This window comes from Podarcis liolepis, assembly GCF_965112155.1.
Source record: "Podarcis liolepis genome assembly, chromosome: 5".
Lineage (NCBI taxonomy): Eukaryota > Metazoa > Chordata > Lepidosauria > Squamata > Lacertidae > Podarcis > Podarcis liolepis.
In genome coordinates, this window is record NC_139556.1 from 81,925,935 (window position 1) to 81,953,572 (window position 27,638).

General features: G+C 41.6%; 1 protein-coding gene across 1 annotated transcript in view; it reads left to right on the forward strand.

Annotated features, from left to right (window-relative positions):
- Positions 1-1,343: 1,343 nt before the first annotated feature.
- LEKR1 (leucine, glutamate and lysine rich 1) overlaps positions 1,344-27,638 on the forward strand; it is a 75,693-nt gene continuing 49,398 nt past the window's right edge. The window contains exons 1-5 of the mRNA XM_083504212.1: positions 1,344-1,482; positions 3,591-3,684; positions 23,025-23,144; positions 24,827-25,002; positions 26,810-26,995. Of these exons, the coding sequence (XP_083360338.1) occupies positions 23,089-23,144; positions 24,827-25,002; positions 26,810-26,995 (418 nt within the window). The 5' untranslated portion in view covers positions 1,344-1,482; positions 3,591-3,684; positions 23,025-23,088. The remainder of the gene's footprint in view (positions 1,483-3,590; positions 3,685-23,024; positions 23,145-24,826; positions 25,003-26,809; positions 26,996-27,638) is intronic.

Below are 27,638 nucleotides of genomic sequence, written 5' to 3' on the forward strand. Positions count from 1 at the left end.
TCCTGTTGGCCAATCAGGTTGTGGATTCACTTACACCTGGAGCTGGATTGGGTGGCTCCTGCGGACCAATCAGACTGCTGCATTCTGGATCCTATTGTTCTAGGACCAATCAGACTGCTGCATTTTGGATCCTATTCAACTCAGTACATAACACCAGAGTTCAACAACAAGGGCATTGTGGCGACCAGTGGTGTCACTAGGGGCTTGAAGGATCCGGCGCACAGGCCTATGAGATAAATTTGCATGGGCCTGTGTTTTTCCGACAGTAGGTCACCCTTGAGTCATTCTCAGGCAAGGCCACAGCTTGCCAGGTGTCCTTTCACTTGCCTGTCCTGCCCCCTAGCTGTGCCTGCTGTCTGGAGCAATGCCAGCAGCTGCATACTCCTTGCATGCTGAGTAAAGGTCAGGTGGTGAGGAGGGAAGGGGAAGAGCTGGTAGAGAACCTGCTGAGCTGCTGTCAGAGTAGGCAGTACCAAGATAGATGGACCAATGGTCTGAGACTTTGTATAAGCAGCTTCCTGTGTCTCCATCTTCGGAGGGGAAAGGGCCAGAGGAGGAGGTGTTGAAGGAAATAATAGAGAAATGAAGGTTTAATATTTCTAATGTTATTAATAAACAAAAGAGGGAGTAGAAAGGAAAGGCATAAGAGGAAAGCTGTTGTAGGAGGGAGAAGCTAATGTAAAAGAATCAGGGGAGAGGGACGGAAGAAACTGTCAGGTATTTTGGGCAGGGGGAATTAAGGTAACAGGTTCAGTTTGAAAGGAAAATGGGAGAAGAAGTTGCTCTCATTGGAACTGCTACTGTATGGATGTTACCACTCAGCAGACATGTAAAGAGCTGCACTCCAAAACTCCATGCGGACTTGAGGGGCCAGTCTCATTGTGGTGAACATAATTTGCTCCCATGAGTAACTGTGTGATTTACGAGGGAATAATGTTTATACCATTGTTGTTGTTGTTATTATTATTATTATTATCCTTTTTGTTTTTTAAAAAAAGAAGTTTTATTGATTTTCAGTGCATAAACGCCATTACCAAGAGTTTTCCTCCAGATCTGTTTTGTTTTTTATGATGTATTTTTCCCCTTCTTATTCTACTTGTGTTCCTAGAACTGATCTGGTCTTACCTTGTACGTAAACAGCCCTGTGAACTTTCAGTGAAGGGCGGTATATACATTTAAATCCATGAAATTGCGCTCAAGCGGTGCTTGCTTCCCATCAAACGCGCGCAGGACCGGGGCTATAAGCGGCACGTGTTGACTGAACGCCGCGGAACGCTCGGCAGCAACGGCGCACGCCCGGTGGGAGGACGCGAAGCCAGTGGAGAGACTTCCGCCCGTAGCGCCTGCCCTACTTCTGGTTTCCTTGCCTGGCGGGCAAGCTGGTTGCCGGGGCAACGAGGAAGCGGCGCGGCCTACTCCGGTGTGTCCGCAGGGCTTACCGCTCCCTCCGTCTCCGCGCTGCTCTGCTCACCTCCTGCTTGGGTGAGTGAGCGCCTCAGTTACCGGGGAGTAAGCCTTACTCGGCGAGGGCTTACTTCTTACGCCTGAAACCCTGGGGCAGAGCAGCTGCCTGTCAGTGTCGGCACTACTGACCTAGATAGCGCAGTGGGTCTTGGCATGAGGCAGTTCCACGGGTCCCTGCGTTTCGCTCTCTGGGGCAAGCAAGGCGCTTGGCTCAGCGATGGCCTGCTTTTTGCCACAAAAGTATAGCCCCGTTGCTTTGGCTTAGCAGATTCCCAGCCGGGCTGCTGAAGTTTATTTTCACTTATTTCGCTTCCCTCGGAGAACCAGAGGCAAAGAAGATGAACATGGGGCCTTGTATTTTAATGGTTATGTGAAGAAGGGAGTGGATTGGGGCAGGGGCAGTGCTTTTTCTCACCTGTAACTTGCAAAATATTCATATTTTTTTTGTGCATTTGTGATTACACTTTTGCCACACTCTTCCTTCAGGAAGCTCTGTGTGCATAGTTATCCCTCCCCTTTTTTCGGCCCTGTATACAGTGATACCTCGGGTTACAGACGTTTCAAGTTACATACGCTTCAGGTTACAGACTCCACTAACCCAGAAATAGTGCTTCAGGGTAAGAACTTTGCTTCAGGATGAGAACAGAAATCGTGCTCCGGCGGCGCAGCAGCAGGAGGCCCCATTAGCTAAAGTGGTGCTTCAGGTTAAGAACGGATCTCCGGAATGAATTAAGTACTTAACCCAAGGTACCACTGTACTTGAAGGAGCATCTCCACCCCCCTCGTCCAGCCCTGACACTGAGCTCCAGCTCCAAGGGCCTTCTGGCGGTTTCCTCACTGTGAGAAGTGACGTTGCAGGGAACTAGACAGAGGGCCTTCTCAGTAGTGGCGCCTGCCCTGTGGAACGCCCTGCCATCAGATGTCAAGGAAATAAACAACTATCTGACTTTTAGAAGACACCTGAAGACAGCCCTGTTCAGGGAGGGTTTTATTGTTTGATGTTGTATTGTGTTTTACTCTGTTGGAAGCCGCCTTGAGTATTATTATTATTATTATTATTATTATTAATCCTCACATAAACCCTGAGATAGTTTAGGCTGAGAGAGAGAGAGAGAGAGAGAGAGAGAGAGAGAGAGAGAGACTGGGCCATGAGTTTCATGGCTGAGAGGGGATTTGAACCTGGATCTCCTTGCTTAACACACTAAACTCTACACCATGTTTATAAGATGGGAGGTGAGATAGGTGAGGCAGCTACCAGCTGCTGCTACTACTGGATACTTTCCTCCCCTGCTTACAGTACATAGGAACTTGCCTTACACCAGGGATGAGGAAACTGTGGCCCTCCAGATGTTGGGCTACAACTCCCATCATCCCTGACCATGGTCCATCCTGGCAGGGGCTCATGGGAACTGGAGCCCAACAATATCTGGCGGGCCACAGGACCCTTGCAGAGTCACACCGTTCTTCCATCTGGCATAGTCCTTTCTATTGTGACCGGTGACTAATATGCACAGGTGAGGTAATCTGTTTTAGTCCAATGAGCTTTATGAAAATGAGGATTGGTTCCCTTTTTACTGTAGTATCCCACGTCCATGTTTTACAGCATGAGGGGAGCTGGTGGGAGTGGCTATAGTATACTGTAGATGGAGTCTTCCTTCCCCCTTGTATTATCCCCAAAGCTTGGTGTTTCTGAAGAATTCAGAGTAAATATTCTAAAGCACCTCTTTTTCTTGATATGTAGGACAGGAGAGGTAGTATCTGTTGGTGCCTTGGACTCAGCCCAATCAGTGTAGTAGGTAACCATCATTGTGAGTGTATATGCTTCAAAACTCCTGCAGCAGCCACCTTCTATCTTCTGCCCACATCAATGCACTAGCAGCACCCTTGTGGGTCAGGTGTCAGACTCTGTCCCACAAACAGCTGATTTTTGTGTGTCCATGTTATAGCTGATTGCTTTTGAATGTCTTTCCATGTGCAAATGCTGTTGTCAGATTGTGCTGTTGGGTTGGAATATTGTACACCTGACATTTGAGCTGCCAAAGCAAAACACAAGCAAGGCAGGTCATACTGGGGAATTTTCATCTCAAACTTATAATCAGTTTTGTCTGTTTATAATCTTTTAACAGTTTTGTGTGCCAGTCTTGCAAATCTGTATATAAACCATAGAAGAATATGGACCGACATATTCCTGTGCATCCGCTACCTGAGGAAATACGAAAGGTATGCTACAGTGAGCAAACTTGGCAGTTTTGCTTTCTGGTATATTTTATTTATTTTATTTGTCTGCGGTTTGTTGTCATGTCCATAACAGAACTATTGCCATAGTTCCATTATGTCTGTTGCTCCTCAATATATATTAATATTTGCACATGCGTGCTGCCTCTTGGAATTGTGCGCCTGGGATTTTTGAAGAAATTATATTGCGCAAATAAACCTATGCACACACACCCAAAATTTGACAGATTGTGGAATCAGTTGGAGAAAAAAGGAACCTTGAGATGGGAGGGTTTGTAAAGCAGCCAGATTTAGCTTCTGCCAACTAAAAGCTATTTGGAAATGAAAGGGTTTGATAACGAAGGAGGAAGACTAGAAAGTTGGCCAGGCAGAAGGATGATATGGGTCTTATGTCCTCTGAATTACAGAAAGGTTTTTTTCTCTTTAATGAGTCACAGGTTTCAACAGGGGCTCAGCTCCCTTGGGAAAGAAAAAATGCTTTACAGTATATGTGTTGTTTATGCATTCTAACACCGTGACACCAGATGGCGCTGTGGAGTTCTGTTTTTGCTAACCTGATTTCTCATGCAAACTTTGCAACTTCTTTGATGTGTCTAGAATCCAGCCCATGAGAATTTTAAAAGTATAACATAAATAGTACTAGATCATTGAATGCAGTGCAGACTGTGCTCTTTTAGGATTGCTGGTATCCCGATTGTGCAAAATACGACTAATACACCATTAGAAGAGAAGAATCTTGCTTTAGACAGATATAAATATTTTCTTCCTCATGTTTAAAATACTCAAAAGTGACTGACATGTAATAGCAGCATAGGGAATGATTTTGTCTTTCTCTCTCAACCCATTCCCTCAATAGCAAACCTCTGTGCACTTAAAGAGATTCCATTTGACAGCCTTTTTCCACATGCTCAGTAATGTGTGATGCACATGCATTACTGAACATGGAGGAGGGACTGGCGCAAAAGTTCCAGAGATCAAAAGTATAAATTATCTAGAGCAATAGAATAAAAATAATTATAAATTAGTGAAAGAACAACAGTAGACGCACAAAAAACCACTTACTAATTAAAATATATAGAATGCATTTCTGTGAAGACCTGCACGTGATACGTATATGGCTTTTCTTACTAGTATACATTCATAAGCCATGCTGCTTGGAGAAGATGTTAAGAAATAAAGTCATATTTGTAATGGCATGCTGTTTGTGCCATGTCAAATTAAGAAGCACTATTTATGTTGGTTTTGAAGCCCTTAGTAGCTGTATAACAAGAACTGCAGATAGAAGTTGTTAATGAGGCAGCATTTTGCAATTATTCCAGGGCAGTGACAAAAATGACCAAAAAAATAAAAATAAAAATGGAAATTGAGTGAAACCTGAATATGCTAGTTATAGAAGAATTCCTTTGTTTCAGTTCAGTTTTTAAATGTAAATCATGCAATGAGATAAAGTACTCTGTACAAGCCAGTGTTTTTGGAAAGATAATTGACTGTATTTCAACAGAAATTGTAGTGTTTTCATATAGCTGTTTTTGAACAAATACCAAATAATTAAAAATGACACTTCGTTTCCCCTTTTAAGCCCTGGCAGAGAGAAGCCAAATTACCATTTTATCATGCCTACTAGAGACTGATGCTTAGGAGGGATTGAACGAGAGTGGGACAGGACTTTGAAGTACAGTAATTTTGCAAAATAGATTAAAGGGGGCTGAGGAGTAAGAAATAAAGAAAAATAACAGTAGCCTGGAAAGTGAGGACACTTTGATTTATATTGATTTTATATCAAGTTTTTTTGTGCTTCCCATTGCTGGATTTTCTGCAGCCATTTCAAGAAAACATTCTATATCTAAGGGCTTCATTCAATGGTTTAGCATTAATGAGCAAACATGCAGGTTCCTATGGAGAAGATCACAGCCGCTTTGCTCCACCTCTGGTCTTGTTACTGTGGTGCTTCTGTGAACTGTTTTAGCATTATGCCCAACCCAGGCCTGTGATTCATCTTATTCCAGTCAAAATACAAGCCATGATCTGTCTGGGAGCCTGCTTGTTTTCACAAGGCTCTGTTAGTATGTACCCACAAACTGGGTAACTGTATCTGCTTGCACTGTGTAATAACAGTATTCAGTGATAATGTTCTTGATGTGTAACTTATCTATTTCATTGTATTGGTAATACAGTCATGTCTAAGCCTGTGATCCTATACCTTTTGGATAAATCCCAGTGGGATTCACTTCTGACATGGGTATCATATATGATCACACTGCACATTTTTCAGCAGCCTTATAAAACAGGAATTATAATTCTGAAAGTTAAAATAATAATAATAATAATAATAATAATAAATTTTATTTATATCCCGCCCTCCCCAGCCGAAGCCGGGCTCAGGGCGGCTAACAACAATAAAACAGTATAAAAGTATAACATAAACAACACTCTAAAATCATTCATTGTAAAATTAATTAATTAATTTAATGAAAAGGCTTTACATGTAAATATTTTGCAACTATCTTTCAGTATGAGCTGTCTTTAAATATGACTATGGATACCAGAGTACACATTTTAAAAACAGATGTGGGTATGGGAACAGGATACAGTGGCACATGAGAGATTTATGTAATGCATAATGTGTCACAAGCCTGTTGGCATTTCATTTTTTTAAATGCAAGATTGAAGAAGTAATACTTTCGTTATTAAAGAGGGATTAGTATTCCAGTTTTCTGCCATATATAATAATTCTTAATTGAACAAGGGAGATTTGTGCAAGCTTCCACTCATAGATTCCCTTGCTGGAAGAGGATCTGCATGTGCATTCAGAAAATATTTATTACCTGTTGTTAGATCAGGGACTGCACTTGCAGAGTTCTGAGCAGGTAATTGGTCCTATTAAACATGACAGCACAAATTACCTGGAGGGGTAGGAGGGTCTTTCATAATGCATTGCGGGGAGTGGAATAAGAGCTATACTAAAATTGTGAGTCATAGAATTGTAGCGTTGGAAGGGATCCAAAGGGTCATCTAGGCGACCCTCCTGCATTGCAGGAATCTCAACTAGATCATAAGTGACAGATAGCTTTTCAGCCTCTGCTTGAAAACCTCCAAGGTCTCATGGGAGTCTGTTCTACTGTCAAACAGCTCTTGCTGCCAGAAAGTTCTTCCTGATGTTTAGTTGGAATCTCCTTTCTTGTAACTTGAAGCCACTGTTCTCGTTCTTGCCTCCAGAGCAGGAGAAAATCCTTGATCATCTTGGTCACCCTCCTCTGCACATAATCCAGTTTGTCAATATCCTCCTTAAATTGTAGCACCCAGAACTGGACATAGTGTAGTCTGGCCAAGGCAGAATAAGACAGGACTATGACTTCCCTTCAGCTGGACGTTATATTTCTGCTGATACAACCTAGAATAGTATTAGCAACTTTTTTGTGTGTGTGCTGCTTCATCACACTGTTGGCTCATGTTAAGCTTATGTTCTACTTACTAAGACCCCATGATCCTTTTCACATGTAGTACAGGCAGTGCAGTACTTTGCTACAAGTACTGATTCCTTTAACCTTTTAAACAATATTTACTCCTGTGTTTCTGTGTGAAGTAGTGCCAGTTCCAGGGGGCCCTTGGGCAAGATAGCTGATCCTCCACTCACGCTGTACCCATCTCCTTCTCCTCCCCACTGTTGCTATATCCATTTGCTTCCCTCTCCCCACCTCAGGCCAAATCCTCACCAACCTCCAGAGAAAGAGAAAGGGAGATGTTAAGTTGTGCTGTGGTCACTGCTGCTTCTCATTCTTTTCTCTGCTTGCTTGGTGAAGACAGGTGAACAGGCAGCAGCAGGAAGATGAGGAACATCACCAGAGCCAGGAGTCTCCAGGGATTGGAATCAGGCCCCCTACTGGGGCTTGATGAGCCTTGGCAGGTCTCCACGATGCTGACCTCTGACTCAATCCCTGGTTTGAAGCAATGTCTATAAGGAAGTAAACTTCTGTTTATAACACAGTTATACTTATCTCCATTTAACCCAAGGGATGGATTCTTGGTTGGATTGTGATAAAACAATACTGAGTTTGTTTCTCCTAGTGCTTTCAGTTAGTACTGGGGTAGGGAACCTACAGCCCACAGACATGGCGTGGCGTAGAAAGGAAGAGAGAGATGGGATGGCAGAGAGGTTTAGAAAGAGCGATGAAATCCTGAAAGGCTGCAAACTTCCTGCCTCTCTTGATTTTTCCTGTGAATCATCAGCCCTTCGTGGGCCAAAGGTTTCACAGCCTTGATTTTGTACATCATTACTTGGTGCCAATAGAAGAAGAACTCAAGAAGGGTCCTGGTGGATCAGGTCAAAGGCCCCTCTGGTCCAGCATCCTTTTCTCACAATGGCCAATTAGATGTCTAAGGGAACCCTGCAAGTAAATTCCTTTGCTTTCTCAAAACTCTCCTGCTTTTTATGGACAACCCTTAGCATTTTCTGTTCCGCGTCCTTCTGTCCCCAGGTCCCTCCCCACCTTAACTCAGCATTCTAGCCTAAAGGATCCTCCATGGGCAGGGCAACATATTCGTGAATGGTGGGGATATACAAATAAAAGGCTTAAACACACGCACGCCTGATGTCATGTTATCCCAGCCTCCCCTATATTCCCATTATGTGTAACATAACAAATTGGAATTGTTGCTGTATAACGTGCAATCTGGGCAAGAGTAGGGTCCTTTGTCACTTCAGAAATCATAGGCACAGACCTGGCAGATGCGGCTCAAATGCATGTTAAGTTGTGATCAAATTGATCCATTATGTTGCCTATGCTTAAAATGTATTATTGGCACTTTTAATCATACTTTAATCAGAGAGCAGTTAAGTTACTTGTGCTTGAAGCATGTATATGGAGAACTAAAATCTTGACAAGTGTCAGAGTGAGTCCCAAGATGCCCACCCCCTGCCCACCCACCCCCATGAGAGATTAGGGATATACAGTGAAAGGTACAATCAAGCTCTTGAAGAGCAAGGAAGATGAGCCTGTGATAATTCTCAACTAAACACAACCCAGTTTCGTTAGCAATGCTAAAAGCATCTTGTTCATTTTAGGAACTATAATGTAATTAACACTTCTGTGACATTTCCAGATAGACCGCAAGCAGGATCCCCCCCCTCCACTCCCCTCTCATACTGGAGACATGAAGTGGAATGTCTAAAACTGTTTATTTTGAAAGACAGAAGCAGTGATGCTGCAAGAAATCACAATGTTCTTTTTGGGATAACAGTCCCTCCCTTCCCTTCACATTACAGCTCAGTTTGTCCCCTTTCAATAAGTAATTTAAGTACTTTGGAACCTTATGGTATTTATTCTGAATAACAGTTTCATATTTCCAAGCACAGGTTGTAACTGCCAGGAAAAACAGAATTAATTTTTCATTTCCTTCAGAGCCACTGTAGCTATGATCAGGCTTCACGAGGCAAAAAGAAGAATTAGGATAAATAAAGGCTGGCATAGTAGTCCTGGAGCCAACATCTCAGACGCATAGTTTTATCAAAGAATACTTAAAATGCATAGCACTGAGGTATGGCATTGGAATGCTTAATTTGGTTATGGCTTGTCTCATAATTACATCTTATTAGTGTTCATTGTTTTGACTGCTGCAAAGCTTGACTGTCTTTTCTTCCCTTTTGCTTACATTTGAATCTCTTTTTCCCTCCCCCTTCTTCACAGGAAACTTTCTTATCAGATAACAGTCATCCCTCTTCTCTCAAAGGCTTTGAGTGGAATATAAAATTAAAATAATTGTAGTATAGTCAAAGTGTTTCTTCATTCATGGAAATATGAGGAGTTCTATATGCTGTGGGGTGGTTTGTTTGTTTTTTGGGGTTTGTTTTTTTTGACAATCTATTTGATAATTTGATGACAGGTCCTGTCCCGACATGGTTTTGGGTAAATAATCATGCAATTACTTCAGCATTATAAATGCTTTACTGGTTTGTGTGGTGATTTAAGCTGCATACATATTGCCAATTCCCTGTGGTGACCATTGGTGATCTCAGAAGAGAATGTCATTCAACTTGCATTGCTTGATAGGAGGCCTCTTTAGGTTGCTCCTTGCTTCTGCTTGCCCCATTCATTATGTTTCCCTTCCATGTGCCTTTGCTCATCTGATGACTAGCCTCCCCTATTTGTCTCAAATTGCCATTTCTTCCACTACTACATATTGCTCTATCCTACCCTTCAGAACCCTAAACTGCCTTCGCTGACTGGGTTTGCAGAGTTGCTGGAGGTTATTGTAATGGCTGCATGACGTTACATATGATCACTCAATGTTTAGAGGCCATATGCTTCTAAGTACAAGATACTGGGGGCAAGCAAATGAGAAAGCTATCACTGCCATGCTTTTCTTGTGAGCTGCCTACCTGTGTTGGTCTAATCTTGCAATACAGTTGTTATGTTCCATTCAAGAACATTGTTTAAGCTAAAGTCTGGTGCCGGTGTTTGTATGATTGTCTCCACAATAGCAAGGTTTCTTAGGTGTTTAAAAAGTAACATGGTCCGGTGGCCTGTGCACATGCAGGAGGGATTCATGCTGTATCATATTTTTATTTTTGGGTGGTCCTCCAGGTGGTGAATTGGTTTGGGGGGGGTGTAGGGAGTACATCACCAGACCTGTTACCAGGACTGGCTTCTGAGTGCTAAACCATAGTTTGCTGAGAACTTTTGTTACATCTGCACCAGATTCTAATGCCAAATTATCATTTGGCAGATTCTGGTAGCTTTAGAATTCAAATGTTTTTGATAAGGGTACCCTAGGAGCACAGATAGAAACATGTGTGCTCACATGGAAGTTCTATGGTTCTTGCCCTCTTTTCTCAAGGTAAAATTTTGCATGTCGTTAATATACCTGAAGTAATCCTACATGCTTGAGTAATGTTGTTTCAGTACTTCTGTTTCTGCACATACACACAAGCAGGAGTAATTAAATTGGGTTGTGATTTGCAGGGGAGAATTACTGAACTGAAAGTGTAGGGGAAACAAAGTTATGCTGCAGGGCTTAAATATATATATATATTGTAAGAAACTCAGCTTCACCCAAATAAGTAATTGTGTGCTGAAATACATCCTGTGTAGATGATTAATAATCCCACACCTGCCAGATTTCATAGTTTCTGTATGACTCGTAAGTGACACGTGCAGTGCATCACATGATGCTCTCTATGAACACTACCCTAATCATGGTTTTGGTGGACCGCAGATGTGGTTTTGTCAGGCAAGAGATGATAATTCATTTGTCTGAAGTGCTCCAAAGGAGTCAATAACTCAGTATCTTGATTTTTTTTTTTAAAAAAAAACCCTTTTAAAGAACAAAAGAGAGCACAAGTAGAAAGAGTGCTGTTGCTTGCAGTCTTCCTGTAGGCATCTGGTTGGCCACTATGAGAACAGGATTCTGAACTAGATGAACCATTGGTCTGATCCAGGAGGGCTCTTCTTACGAGAAATGCTTCCTCCCCTTGTTAGGTTATGTGGAGACCTTTCACAACTTTCAGTATCTTTTAACCAGGGGTTGGAGATAGGGCCCTGCCCCAGTTGCCTGAGCGCCACCATGTTCTATTTTTCTGTTGTCATCTCTCGCTGGTTGCAGCAACTAACAGATGGCAAAGGCAGAGTTGGAAGACTGGAACACAGCAACCCCTGACAGAAGACACTGTTCCCACTGTAGAAATGGCTTCTCCGTCTCTACAGTAATTCTGTTCAGAAGCAACACCCACCTACATGTTGCTACAGCTAGCAGGAAAAGGGAACAGGAGAGCCTCCCCAGATAGAAATTCCCACTCGCAGGGGCTCAGATGATCTTTGCTATTTACAAGTAGCAAGACTCTTCTTCTTTTTGGTCATATCTTAATCTCTGTTTTGTTCCTTCATTGGCTAATATAGCAAGCAGTCTAATTGATGGGGGAAATAGCTGTGATTTCTTGTTCTGCTGCCCCCTAGACTTTTTTTTAATGCTACTACTATCCAGTTGGGAAAGGGATGTAGCTCACTGCTAGAGCACATCCTTTGTATGCAGAAGATCCCAGGACAGCTCAGTTGGTTAGAGCATGGTGCTGATAATGCCAAGGCTGCAGGTTCGATCCCTGTATGGGACAGCTGCATATTCCTGCATCCTCAGGGTCCCTTCTAACTCTACAATTCTATGATTCTATGGACTCAGCTATACAGCTGCAAATATAATGTTTTAAGTGCATTATACAAATGTGACACTAGATGGCGATGATGAGCTTATGGCAAATCAATACAATTTTCAAAACGCTAAAAAAAAAAAAAGCATTTTCACAGCGTTTTTTATAGGTGTCTAGATTCCACCTATGACTCCAGTCAGAGATCCCAGAGATTCATTGCCCGTCAAAGTAAACAATTGAGGCTTGATGTTCCAGTGGCCTAACTCAGCTTTGTATGTGATTTGCTACTTCACTTCATTTAATCCATTCTCTAAATATATTGCTTACCATTTCCCTTCTAGATGTCCCGGGAAGAGACAGTGTGTAAATATTGTGGAGTCAGCTATTTGATCCTCCATGAGTTTAAGCTGCTGGAAGAGAAAGTAAAAGCAATGGAAGTGAAGGTGAAGTTTTATGAAGGCAGCATAGAACGGGAGAAAACACTTCAAGAGAAACTACAGCAGCTAAATCAAGATTTCGAACAGTGTGCAGCAGCTAGCAAATCAAAAAGAGAAAGGTTGGAATGTGCTATTCATCCTTGTTTTTTAAAAAGTAACATACTCATTAATGTCATTCAAGGAAAAGCAAACTTTGGCTGTCTTACCAGACCCAGCTTGCATCCCGATGAATTGATGCTCATTAAACCATAGTTTGACTGATTCTTTAGAGGTCAGTGTCTGTTCCTTGAATTGTTTAGTAACAGTCAGTAACGTCATGGTAGGAAAGTTTTTTTAAATCTTCCGTCATCAGAGGTGAAACTCCAGTTTAATAATTTTCTTAGCAACCTAAAGGTTTGCCCTGTTGTGAAAAAGACAGGTGAGAATATGATTTTGCCCTTCCAGCTGTAACATGGGGAATTCAAACTCAGTCATGGGTTGGTTTGCGAATCAGGAGTCAACATAGACAAGAGTTTCCCCACTTCCTTTTTTATATAAACGCCCCCTTTTCCTCCCTTGTCGGCTTTAACCATGGTTTAGTGTTACATCTGCACTAACACCAACGATGGTAACTGCTTACCAGGGTTCCAATCTTCACTAGAACTTGAAGCTAGGGTTGAAACACATTTGCAAACTCAGAGAAGTTGGTTAATGTTAAGCATTTGATGTAATTCCAAACTTTGAGACTACAGAAGGGGAGAGGGGAATTGTATGAGAGAGGTGAAGGGGAGGGGGAGCAGTGCATGTCATATCGACTAGCTTCTGAGTTCTAAACCATGTTACACAGAAACATAGAAAGCTGGTTTGCAGGCAGCCATTGTCACGTCTACACTGAACACTAATGTCGTTTGGCCAGTACTGGTAGCTTTAGGTTACAAATCCTAATACAGATAACACACCTGGCTAAAACAGAAATACCCCTGTACTTGTTTAATTGTATTGAAATGCAAAAGTTTTATCACTCACAACACTGGCCTCCAAAAATCTTTTTGTGGCACCAGATAGACTAGGTATGACATGAGCAATCTCAGCAAATAATAATAATACCTAGCATTTGAATTGGAATGTTGGAAGCACTTCATACATTATCTTAGTAAAACAGTTCTGTAAGGTAGGATAATAATGATTATGAATGATTCCTTAGAATGGCTTTCTAGTCTAGATTTTCAGTGGCTTGTGTTTCCCGTTACAGGTGGTTGTTTCTTTGCTTTTCTGCCACTCACCTCTACTTCCACATCTATTAAGATGGTTCTTGGCATCATAATCTTGAAAAATGACAGCACCAGAAAGCCTTATTAGAGGAAACAAGGGTGGGATTGGGTAAATGTGCAGGGCCAGTATCCATTGTATGATAACTAAGGCAGGAACAACAGGACATCAAAACTCAGAGGGGAAAAGGTTAAAAAGAATAGGTTTGAGGCCTGGGTGGACATTTGAGGAAGTGCCTTGTGTACAAAAGATAAGGGGCTATTGATCTTTTCTCTTGAATGCACTGCATTCGGAGCCCAGGTGTTGCCAGACAATTGAGCTGTGGACTTTTCTCCAATTTACAAAGGAAGAGTGCAAAGGTCCTTGAGGCAAGAAACACCTGAAGCAGGGGCGGAGGGGGATCTCATTGGCTAATAAGCCTTGCTAATCACCAGGGGACTCCTGTTTGAGAGCCCCAGCATTAACTGATTTGGCCTTGTTGGTCTATGAAGTTTGGTAAGCTGGTTTCATGTTGATTGAATGGAATATGTGTTTACATTATTTTAAAGTTGCTAGCTGTAGAGCTGTGATCTAGCAGGGCCCAGCCGGATGCTATCTTTGTGAAGTGTGGATCTGGATTTTTACCCCTTCTTCATATATTTGAATGACATTTGATGAATGTGTGACCTCTGACTTGGATACCCTCAGTGTGACTCATTCTCAGAAAAGGCTTGCAGATAGCGCAGCTGGAGGTTTTTATCAAGCACGCAGGATCCTGTAGGCTGTGTTATCTGTTTCAGCAGGTCATACCATGTGGGAAATAGGAATAGTTCTGATTGTTTTGAAAGTACATTTTTGGAAACAGAGCTATTCTCCTAAAACTAGTGTTTCACAAAGCATGGATGTCTCTTTACTCTTTCGAGCTAATATGCAAACTTGCTGGTCAGCAGACAGCTCAGGTTTCTTGCATGGGAACATGCTTCTCAATATAGTTATTTAGTCAGGGGTAGATGTTATTCTATAATTGGATTTATCACATTTGAACTGTTATCTGTGTAAAAATCTCCATTATCTTCTGACAATGTGGACTTTAGTTTAGGAAAATTGATGCTACATTAAATCTGTTGTTCTCTAAGGTGCCAAAGGTTTGTTGCTTTTGCTGCAGCAGACTAATATAGCTATCCCTCTTGAGTGCTCTTTATTTGTAATTTACAATTACTGATATTTCTGTCCTACAAACTCCTGTGTATAATTTTAATATGTAATCTGAAAGCTGTCACTTGTGTTCCATACCAAGATATAACCTAGTGCCAGAAGTATGAGAAACGTCATTGTTTTCCTTTTCAATGTATTGTTTTAAATTTAGCTGACTGAGCTTTATCTGACCCATATCTTTGTCAATGTGCTTATCGCCATGTATGTCCTCCCTGAAGGAGGAAATGTTGTGTCTGACAACCCTAGACTGTGAGACTGTGCTATTCTTTTCCAGTGGTTTGCACTACGGTAAGAGAAAACTTGCTGCTACAGTGGTACCTCTGATTACGTCCTTAATTCGTTCCGGAGGCCCGTTCTTAACCTGAAACTGTTCTTAACCTGAGGTACCACTTTAGCTAATGGTGCCTCACACTGCAGCTGCACCACCGGCGCGCAATTTCTGTTCTCATCCTGAGGTAAAGTTCTTAACTTGAGGTACTTCTTCCGGGTTAGTGGAGTCTGTAACCCAAAGTGTTTGTAATCCGAGGTACCACTGTAGTCCAAAGCCAATTCCAGACACAAGAAACTTAATATGTTCCTTGTTTTGAACAGCTGCTAAGCAAAACTCAGAGTCACTTAAACTCTAGAAAGAAACGGGCAAACCTAGCACAAGATGGCTTGCACACAGACGGGAAAATTACAAAGCTCAGAGCCAAACACATTTGTGATTCTGAGAAGGATTTCTTTTGCACAATTATCACCTTATGTCACTGAAAAACCTGATAAGATACAACAGTAACCCTGATTAAACAGTATTATTCTTCCAGGCACTGTATTTTAGTGTTTGCATATATTAATAAATCAATGCCTCCAAAAATATTATTGAAGGAATTGCTTTGTGTTGAATAAGATTATATCAATACAAATCAGTTTCAGATGACTGACAAATCATGATTCAGAATTCTACTTATTTTGCACATCAAATATCTGTATACTTGCTAATCTAAGACTAATTTTATTTATTTTAAAAATGTAGCCACTTTCCAGCTTTCAATTTCTCCACTGATTGTGTGTGCATGTGAAGTAGTCAAGTTTGCCATTGCCTGTGATATACAATACATAGGTAAAGGGGTAAAGGGACCCCTGACCATTAGGTCCAGTCGTGACCGACTCTGGGCTTGCGGCACTCATCTCGCTTTATTGGCTGAGGGGTCATGTGGCCAGCATGACTAAGCCACTTCTGGCGAACCAGAGCAGCGCACGGAAATGCCATTTACCTTCCCGCTGGAGCGGTACCTATTTATCTACTTGCACTTTGATGTGCTTTCAAACTGCTGGGTTGGCAGGAGCTGGGACCGAGCAATGGGAGCTCACCCCGTCGCGGGAATTCGAACCGCCAACCTTCCGATCAGCAAGTCCTAGGCTCTGTGGTTTAACCCACAGCGCCACCCACGTCCATACAATACATAGGCCTGGCCAATTAGCTCTGTGCACCCAGGGCAGCTTTGGGGTGTGTTTCTGGAAGATCAGCCCATGCTGCAGGGAACTCAACTTTTGAAACTGTCATTGCATAGGAATGCTGTTCAAAAGCAGGAGGTGTTGGGGAGAGAAATCCTGCCAGCCTAGGCTTCTCTACAGATGGTTCCCAACTACACTTCTCATCTACCTTTGGAAGCAGGCCTTCAGTTTCTTTATGTGTGCAAATACAAGTCTGTGTATGAAATTGAAAATGAATGTGGTCGCTAAGGTCCCCTAGCAAGATTGTATGGTGTTTGCTAACCATTTACACAGCCTTGAGGAAGGACCCGTCATTTTTTCCTGGATTAGATGCCTGCTGACCTCTTTTCTCCTGCCTTCTATTTTCCTTATCAGCACTGGTTCTCAAGATATCTCGCTTTGTGCCAATTTATCCTGTGTTTAGCAGATGACCATATGCTGGCTGTGATAGCAAGATGTTCAGTTTCACAGTTTATGTGAACTGTGCAAGTGCAGAGGAGATCAGTGTGTTCTTAGTTGTTATTCCCCCCTCCCTTTAGTGCCCAGAGTTAATTATCCATGGAGCATAGTATGCTTTTCATGGTTTCATGTGCTAAAAATTAGGAAAGTGACAAAGAGTTTTCTTTCTCCAGTTTGACTTTTTGATGTGGGAAACACAGCCAGGAGGACATGGTTTTGTTGCACATTTGAACCAAAAAAAATTATAATCAACCTTTGTCATTAAAGCACTGTGCTTGACACCAAGATGCACTGTTCAAGTTGTCATGACTTACCAGTATTTTTCATACTCTCATAGAGTCAAATAAATATATTGCTGAGAAAAGCAGGCAGGTCTTCAAGAAAATGAAGTAATCTCACCTGTTATGAACAGGCCTGTGAGGGGCAGTTTGAGGGGAGCATATCATGACACAGTAGTTGACCATATGTTTACATGCAGGAGGTCCCATGTTTAATCCTAGGTTTCTCTCCAGTTAAAAACATCTCAGACCAATGGACCAGAGGTGGTCTGTCTCAATATTCAGCAGCTGCAGCTTCATAGTAGTTTGAGGAGTCTGACTTTCTTCCTCAGAAGACTAAGAAGCAAAAAACACTTCTGGATGGTACTTGATTTAGGTCTTCACAGCAAAACAACCAGAAGTCCTGCAGCACCTTAAAGGCTTGTTTTATTTAAAGCAGTGGTTCTCAAACTTTATTCTCTGGGCCACACATCCAGGGGAAAAATTTGCTTGCACCACACCAATTTCTTATTTTTAAGAAATACATTGGAAAACAAAAAGATCTCCGCTAGGATTGTCCTCAGTATCACTTGATGCGCCTGCTCTCATTTTGAAAAGATCTATCCATATTGTGCAAAATAATAATAATCATACTATACTATACTGTACTGAAATGTTTAAATGTTTCTTTGATTGTCTTTGAATCTTCCTGCCACACTTGCCATCCTCCCCTGTTACACCTTTTGAGAACCACTGATTTAAAGCATTTTTACCCTGTTCTTCATCTGCAAAGGCTCCCAGTTTGACTTACAAAGATTAAAAATAGGACAGTTCTCAGGCTTACAATACTTTGAACAATAACAGCATAAAACGAACAGGGATTGGGAGGAAGGAGAGGGGAAAGCAAACACAGGCACTAGTTTTCAGTTACAAAGTTCTTAGGATGAGCAGCTGGAAAGGAAACAGTTCAAGGAGAAGGAGGCCAAAGTTGGTGGCTTATCAGCTGAGTTTATAGAGTGGGCCTCCTTCTCCTCCCTCCCTCCCTTTGCCTGCAACCTGACTTAATGGCTGCTGCCAGGTGATAACTGAGGGAGTGGAAAAGTCAGCTGAAGCTGGCTTCTCAGCAAAGCCTATGGAGTGGCCCTGCTTCCCTTAACTGTAACCCAACGGTCTATTTAATGGCACAAGCTTTTGTGGACTAGAGTCACCTTATAAGCTGCACGAATAGTGTAAGACAGGGGTCAGCAAACTTTTTCAGCAGGGGACCAGTCCACTGTCCCTCAGACCTTGTGGAGGGCTGGACTATATTTGGGCGGGGGGGGGGGGAGAAAAGAAAAAATGAACGAATTCCTATGCCCCACAAATATCCCAGAGATGCATTTTAAATAAAATGACACATTCTACTCACGTAAAAACACGCTGATGCCCGGACTGTCTGCAGGCCAGATTTATAAGGCGATTGGGCCCCCGGGCCTTAGTTTGCCTACTCATGACTTGGGTAGGCAACCGAAGGCCCGGAGGCTGGATCCGGCCCAGTCATTTTCTAAATCCAGCCTGCGGACAGTCTGGGAATCAACGTGTTTTTACATGAGTAGAATGTGCCTTTTATTTAAAATGCATCTCTGGATTATTTGTGGGGCCTGCCTGGTGTTTTTACATGAGTAGAATGTGTGCTTTTATTTAAAATGCACTGCTGGGTTATTTGTGGGGCATAGGAATTCGTTCATTTCCCTCCCCCCAAAAAAATATATAATCCGGCCTCCCAGAAGGTCTGAGGGACAGTGGACCGGCGCAGTGCTGAAAAAGTTTGCTGACCCCTGGTCTAAGATGTTACAGAATATTAAACCAGTATCACCCAAACTTCAGCCACGTTTGTCTCTCTTTCACTGAAGGAAGGCAACTTGCAAATGGAAAGTGAGGGAAACTTCCTTCACTTCCCTAGACACTAAGCTTGGGAGAGTGTCTGCTACTTTGCCCTTACTCTTACCCCATTTCAAATGGTTTCCCCCAAGCAGAGGTTGCAAAGCCACCTGTCATGTATGATCTAGTTGAGATTCCTGCATTGCAGGGGGTTTGACTAGATGACCCTTGAGATCCCTTCCAACTCTGCAATTCTATATGTTTCCCTGAAAATTCAGGGTGGGGGTCCCCAATTCCAGTCTACACCACACTGCCTCTTGGAAATTCAACTATGCCTTGAGAACAGCCACTGTCATGTAAACCTCATGTTTGTTTTCTTTTTTCTCAATCACACTGGGGGAACCTCAAAGAGGTGTGTTCCTACTTGGGAGAAGGAATGGACCAGCCAACTTCAGAAGTGCTGATCTAAAAATAATTGATTGTACTCACTTCTTTATTGCACACCCAGTAAGAATTATGTCATGTGCAATTTTCAGCTAAACTGGGAGAGCTGGCTGTTCTTTTCAAGGCATTCCTGGGAGATATTTATCACCCAATCCTGGGAATCAGACAAAAAAAATGCTCTTTTTTTGGCAAAAGAAAATGTGATGAAGTTGGTGGTGGTTCATTTTCCTGTTTATTTTTCAAAAGGGGGACAGTATGTAATTTATGGGTATCAAATGTTAGCCTGAATCCTTGCAGTAAAATGCAGATTAATATAATTACTTTATAAGGAACAATAAGCTCGGTTCAAGAAGTGTCACTGCAAGTTTTATTAGCTTAAGTAATTCAGTTTTCAAAAGCTACCAGTCTCTGGTATTGCTAAAGGCCTCTGTTGGCAAGGAATTGCTGGTGTGCATATTGATGGTGTAACCCTATACTTCCTTATTGTATTTTATACTGCCTTGAATAAAGATTAGATACATGTGTTTCATTTCAAAAACTTTCAGTATGTTTGATTAAAATGTCCAAGGAGAAGGACATTCAGTTCTGCCTTTAATAATGTTTAACGCCTTATTCACAGGATCCTGCAAACATCGGTCATTTTCATTAGAAGCCTGTTCACACACATTAAATTTTAGGGAGAACTCTCCAGTGGGTGCAAGTCTTCAGTGTACGGATTGCATCTGGTTTATTGAACTAGTGTCTTAATCCCATCCTTCTTCCAAAGACCCCAGGGCAGCATACATTATACACCTCCCCGTCAACAACCCTGTGTGTCAGGTTAGGTAGACAGAATGACTGGTCCAAGATCACTGCGAGCTTCATCATGGAATCCAGGTTTCTTCAGTGGTGGTCTGACTCTCCTAACCACTACCATGCTGGCTCCATACTGTTCTCATTGGCCATTCTGTTTTTTTGAAGTGAAATCTTTTTGGGGTCCAGTCAAGTGGTCAAGGTCAGGCTACTGAAAAATAACATAGGGGCTCCTCCATATTTTGGAGATGCATGAGTACACAGAAATGCATACATTTGTGAATTAAATAAAGTGGTTTTTAGGCGACTAAATCCTACTTGGAGTAGACCCACTGAAATTAATGGACATGATGACATTGTTGTTGTTTAGTCGTTTAGTCGTGTCCGACTTTTCGTGACCCCATGGACCAGAGCACGCCAGGCACTTCTGTCTTCCACTGCCTCCCGCAGTTTGGTCAAACTCATGCTGGTAGCTTCGAGAACACTATCCAACCATCTCGTCCTCTGTCGTCCCCTTCTCCTTGTGCCCTCCATCTTTCCCAACATCAGGGTCTTTTCCAGGGAGTCTTCTCTTCTCATGAGGTGGCCAAAGTATTGGAGCCTCAGCTTCAGGATCTGTCCTTCCAGTGAGCACTCAGGGCTGATTTCCTTCAGAATGGATAGGTTTGATCTTCTTGCAGTCCATGGGACTCTCAAGAGTCTCCTCCAGCACCATAATTCAAAAGCATTAATTAGTTATGTTTATTTCATTGAGGCTGCTCTGAGTAGAGCTTCATGGGATGCAACCCCCTGACTTCTAGCCTGGATAGCTCAGTTAGTTAGAGTGTGGTGCTGATAACGCCAGTGTTGCAGGTTCAATCCCTGTGTGGGACAGCTGCATATTCCAGCATTGCAGGGGATTGAAGTAGATGATCCTCAGGGTTCCTCCCAGCTCTATAACTCTATGATTCTATGATTCTCTTAAAAAGTGAAAACTGCTTGATAGCTATCTAAGGGCATCCGATTGGCGGAAGCTGGACGCCAGAGAAAAGGGCACAGCATAAGACTGTGCTATTCAGACACCATAGTTCTTACATCCTTTGGATCTGCTGATCGCGTCTGGTATTTCAGCATGTTTGCAGCTTCAGTGGGATGTGTTTTATAGGGTAAAGAAATGTACTCCATTGTGAGAGGTTTAACAAGGAACACCAAGGCTAGGGACAGATAGCTTTTTAAAAGCTTGCATGTGATTTAAGAGGTTTCACTTTTCATGTTGTATTATTCACATAGGAAACTGGTTTTTTATCAGGAAAAGGGCCCTCATTGTCTATCTAGTTCAGTATTGCCTACTCTGACAGCTAGGGACTTACCAGGGTTTCAGGCAGAGGTTTTTTACATCACTTGCTACCTGATCTTTTTAACTAGAGAAGGTGCTGGTGATCAGACCTGAAACTTTCTGCAAGCAAAGCATATGCTCTACCAGTGATATGGACCCTCCCCATATTTTCCTTTTGTTTTACTGTTGCCTCAGGTCAAACCAGTTTTGCAGGTTTCTGGAGTACAGAAAACTTGCAAATTGGTTTACCTGAGCTGAAAGTGGGGTAAATTAACACACCAGCTTTTTTCAGCCATTCAGAGCTGGAGATGATGGTGGTGGAACATCTTAATAGCAGGCTGTGCTCCCAAACTACACACTGGGTTGCATCCAGACTAAGAGTTGTATCTAGTATGTATGATACTCAGCAGACTCATTGAAATTAATGGACATAACCAACTTGTCTCTTTATTTTGGCACATCTTCTCTGAGTAGAACTTAGGTGGATCACAACCCCAAATGAGTTGAACTTGGGTCCCGTTGACATCAGTGTAAAAAATCATGACTAAGTCACCATTAAAATCAACTTAGCCTGGATTCAAGCTGTTCACAAAATACCCCTGTGCATAGTGGACATAGGTTGATTGGGGGCAGTGGCTGCCCCCTCCCATGCACATTGCCCCCCTTTTGAATACATGAAGATGGCTAGCATGAATCATTTTCAAACTACCTTCAGCTGCCTTTAAAAAGCCAGTTCTGGTTGTCACAAAGGTACCACAAAAAGATGGCTTTACAAAGTGTTTAGCAGACCTTTATTTACCAACAGAAATGAATGAATGAATGAATGAGCCAGTAATCTAAGGCAAGTTGTCTTTGCATGACTGAGTGGTCAGTTCTTCAGTATTCCATGTGTTGTATTCTACTAAAGGAATATCCACAGTAGACCCACTGAAATGAGTGAACTTAAATTAGTTACATCTCCAAGTATGACTTAGCTGCCCTGTCCCACTGCAGCAGGGATGAGCAGCAGGGCTACAGATGTGACAGTGGCTATGTCACTGTCCCCCCGCTGCCTACCAGGGCTTTGAATTGTAGTCTAAGAATGTTAACCACCTCCAGACTTTTAGTTTAATCACCAGGCTTTTAATTAATTGATAAACAGTCTTAAATTTAAATAAACTGTACGTAATCCGAATCTCGAATGCCTTTTGTGGTTATTGAAAGAGGTGTAAAATATCTTACAATTAATTAGTTTTTTAATTTGCTGTTAAGTTCTGCACCGCCACCACCCTCCCCTTATTCTTCCTGCCAAAGCAAAATCATGCCAGTTTCCGGCTGTAAGAATATAGGGAAATGAAGATGAAAATCCTTCTGCTTTAAAACTGTGCAGTGATCAAAAGATAATGGAAAGATCTGCTGTGCCAGCAAAAGAAAAGAAAAGAAAAAGCACTTATGTTGGAGCATTCTATCTGCTGAGTAGAAGATGCTGAGCAAAACATGACTTTACAACTGGTGTTAAAGGCAGATGTGTCAGTACAATATTTACAAGCAGGATGCCGGGGTGTTCCCCCCATCCCTCACTGTATCACTGCCCTTCCATGAACAGAAGATGCTTTTTTTCTCAAGGAAGGGTACTTTTGCATCCAAAGCATTGATTTCTTATTAGGCAGATGGTGGTGTTACCTTTTTTAACCCCCCTCCTTTTTCATTTTTTAAACTTCTTGTAGGATAAATTTTTTATCTCTGGAGCTTGAAAATAAGCAAGCAGCAATACAAAATCTAAATGAACAGATGAGGAGCCTCCAGAAAGAGAATGAAGTTTCATGCAGACAAACACAGCTGTTGCGGTAAGAAATTTCAGAAGGCAGTACGTAGGAGAACTAACTTTTTGTGATGCATGCAGTAGGATATATCTGGTAAAATCATAACATTAGCTGCCACATGTTTTTCTTGAAATGCTTCATTCCAATGATTTTCTGTAAACTATGATTAGTAGATCAGGTGTGTTATATTTGTATTTGGGAACTATGGCTTGTTCCAAACAAAGTTAGTTTAAACAAATCACAATTAAATGGTGGTTTCAGATTCTGGTTTGTTAACAAACTTTAATTAGAAAAACCACAATTCTCTGAGTTTGTGGTTGTTCTAAAGTGAATGTGGAGCCTTTCACTCACCTTCTGTCACATAGGGAGAAGTAAAGGTAAAAAGTACACACCCAAAGGCTCACTCTGGCTTTTTCCCAGTCCACCACAACGTAGATAATCATGTGACCCATGTCATAGGTTGCATCCAGATGTTATGATGTCAAACGAGCAGGTAGCATTCTGGTTTGCAAGCAATCACAAATAACAGATTGTATGTTCAAGTGAAAGTATATTTTGCTGTAACCTGGGATCAGAACTTCCTCATAGGGGAAGAAGGGGGACTGCCATTTGGTGAAGAAAGCAAAAAGACACATAGATATCTCCACATGCATTTCTGGGTTGGAGTTATAGTGGGTCTCAATTCTTTACTTCACCCCGTCCATGACCCCAAAGTGTATTTTTTTAATTGTGTCCAGTATTTTCTAGTGTTCATTATTTCTAGCTCTATAACCTTCTAAATAGATTAAATATTGGCAATGTCCAATGTTTGTGTGCCCAAGAGTTATATAATAGTGATGCAGCTGAGAAGTGAAGCATACATAGTCTTCTGTTGTCAACTGCTATCCTAAATTGAGCTTTGTGCTCCCGTCATCACTGTCCAACTTCCTGAAAGCCTCTGTCTACCTGTGTGTGCCTCTGCTTTTGCTGCTCTACCCAGCTCCCCCTTAACCAGCCTGCTTACTTCTTCTCTCAATTCCCTAGTCTAGCACATAATCCCTGGAAACCTCCTGCACTGGACCACAACAAGTCACCATGGTATTTCCCCATCTTCTCCCTTGATCCCAGTTTGTGGCTGGGAGTAAAAAGGAGAATGGCTTCAGCAAACTGAAAGCCCTCACACAGGAATTCCCTACAAGCGCCTTCATTAATACACATTCATTTGTTTAACTGTGTAGAGCTATACTCCATGAGCCAAAGTTTGGCCATCTCTACCACAAATCAAGATTTTTGACAGACTGATGTCTTTCCAAATCAGAAAATTATCCAAAAATGCAAGATGCCTACAAATTGTTTGGCATTAAAAAAATTAATCCATGAAAATTTTGTCTGAATATTAGCTGTAATCTTTTGTAGAGCACCCATTTTGTCCAAACAATGATATAATTCTAAAAAATCATGCAAATTAAATTCAAAAGTGCATGTGCTAGGTATGCCAGCTGCACAATGAGGTATTTGGTAAAGATAGTCATAATTGCCATATGAAGCTTAGCTGAAAATGTTGAAACATATTCCAAGTATTGATGAATCCAACTGCAAGGCAGAAAACTCAATAAGCTTCTTTTATTGATATAAATCAATATTTTTTTTAAATGCTTCTTTTTCAAAGTGCTATTTTGTTTTTAAAAAACCATTTACCAATTAGTTCTTCTTTTCCTTTTTGGCAGAAAAACATTGGAACGACATAAATTCATCCTAAAGAAAGCCTTTGTTCTCCTTCCCTTTATCAAAGGAGAGGTACACAGTGTTAAAGGAGGAATATTTGACTTTCTCAGCCAATGGAGTGCACTCAAAGGAGAGATTTTTTTACACATAAAAAAGATTAATTTAACAGCATTGACAGGTAAATTACCAGATTACAACTTTCCCCAGCATCTGATTCTTGGTCATTTCTACAGACTTTTAATAGTGATTTACACTTCTGATTTATTTTGTCTTCGCATCACCCTTGTAAAGTATATCAGACTAAAAACTAGTTATTGCTGAGGCAGTAAACCTGTGCACTGCCCGTACTACTTTAGATGGTCGGCTGCGATATGATGGGAACTTTAATTATAATAATGCTACAGAGAAAGCGAGATATCAGGGAGAAGCCTTGTGCCCCAGCCTCACCGAAATCTGTTTTCCTATGCAAATGTGCTTTTTAAAGAAAGTTTTTAGTTACCACTGTGCATTTAGTCTTGTGAGTTTCCACCTGTGAGTTGAAATGGGTACAGCCTTAGCAAGGGCTTCCCACTTCAATGAGGTCTCGGCGTCGGAGAGAATGGCTTCCTCGAGCTTCATAGCTGAGCTCTGATTTGAGTCCAGGTCTCTAAAATCGAAACTCAGCCCTCTCCCTTCCCTGCCAGCTTTTGCCCACAAAAATTAGCTGCATGCAGTAGCTTATGACTGTTGACCGTTTTTTATGGGTCACGTTGAAATGACTTGAACAAAATCCAACACAGGGAATTTTCTGCCTCACAGGAAAAACAACTGTCAACCTTCCCCTTAAGTCATAGAGATGAAGGGTCATGGAATCTGAAGTCTCCAAAGGCGCCTCAAGGGGTAGGCAATGGGAGAACTCGCTGTGCTTTCGTTCGCAAAGGGCAAAAGAGGCACATTGGCAGGATGCTGCCTCTGCCACTGCTGTTCTCTCTGTTTCCAGGTGATCTCAGGTTCTTGTGCAAGTGTTAAATTCACTGCAGCTTTTCAGAACAGAATAGCAGGATATAGGGATATGAGTGAATTATTTTGACATTGGGCCCCGGTCAGACATCTGACTAGATAATATATGTTATAAGAAAATCCATTTTAATGTTGTTTTGCCCTAGATATATGTGACCCTGATTCTTTTTTATGCACATTTTTTATTTTTGTAATCTGCATGAAATCCCAGCTCCTCCTATTCAGATGTGTTGTTATTTTGGTCAGTTAACTACGGAAGGTTTTGTAAATGTTGAGAGCAGCTGACTTGATACATGTGCTTTTCTTGCTGAATACGACACTGTCTCTGGTTTTTTGAGTAGCTGGTGCAGAAATGTTCTGACTATCTTACATGAGGCAAATGTAAAAATATGTGCATGCTTTCCCCATTCTTTCTGTAATACGTCATTCTAAAAGTGCTTCTTTTTTAATGTTGAGTTTGGATGGCAGGAAATTAAGGTTCAGGAACCTGAGAACATTGTACCTCTCTGCATGCAGTGCCATTTTGAAATTCTGTAACTGTTTATGCACTTGGCAATACAGACCACACTTAGAATTACCTCTGATTTTTGGTCCTTCGGCCCTGACTTGTCACAATTAATGTATATTCCAGCAGTGACTGGCAATAACTATGCATACTTAGCCAAAGGAAGTCTGGATAAGGAGCAGCAAATATGCTTGGTACTTGTCAAATACAGAAATACTATACAAATTGACAATTAAATTGAAGCTGGGACAAAGGTATCAAAATCATATTTATTTATTTATAATTTATTTTCACAGTGATGGCATCTTCGTAGGTGTAGGTACTGAATCTGTAGTACTTAAATAGCCAGCAAAAATTAATTGAAATTCATTCTTCTTTCCTGAAGAGTTGTTTCTGTACAACAGAGGACAGTCATTTTTATTGTGATGGTATCTGGAATTTTATTTTTTATTTTTTGATGAGAAATCCAATTACCTTTCAGAAATATCCAGTCTGAACCGAAGCTTGGGTGAATGCCAGAGGGAAAATCTGCTCCTCCAGGAGGAGGTGCAGCGTTTAAGGTTGATATCAGACGCAGCTGAGCAGCAAGCTGAGCAACTCCAGGCGACTCTCTTACGAGAGAGTGAATTACAAAACAGATGTCACGAACTACAGAAGAAAACACAAGGTAGGTGTTAATTTTAGAACAAGCAGCTGGCTTCACTGACAAGCAGCATGTTTAAAACTTCTATCTTGCCGTAGTCGGCCATTCTTAGAGGTACATGTGCAAATCTCCATGCGCCATCATTTCACATGTGCTTCCTCCTCTGTTTCTATGGTTTTCACTTCTGCTTTCAAAGTAACCACAGTTCCCCATTATTTTTGAGCTTAAGAGAACTGTGGTTTCTTTAAATGGTGGTATTGTAGCACCCTGCTTGTGGTTAACGCTTAGCTGGAATGAAATATTCAACGCAGCAATAGAGAATTTAAAATAATTATTTATTTGTCAGACAAATAAATGAGAGGCACAGTGGTATATGGTTACCAAGCTCTGGCCTGGCCTCCTGCCATTATGGCCAGCACTTATATTCCCTTAATCCAGCCCCCTTTGCTCCTCCTTGGGCTGCCTCTGTCCAATCAGCCTGGTTGGATTTCCTATTGGCTGATTGCTATAACCAATCACAAAAAGATACACCCATATCCTTCTGTCCTTATAAGGAACACAAACAGCTATATATTGTTACATCTATAAATGACAAATAAGTAGTAATATATCTTACATGTGTCTCAACAAGGAATCTTAATTACCAGCTCACCTCTTGCCCTCCCTG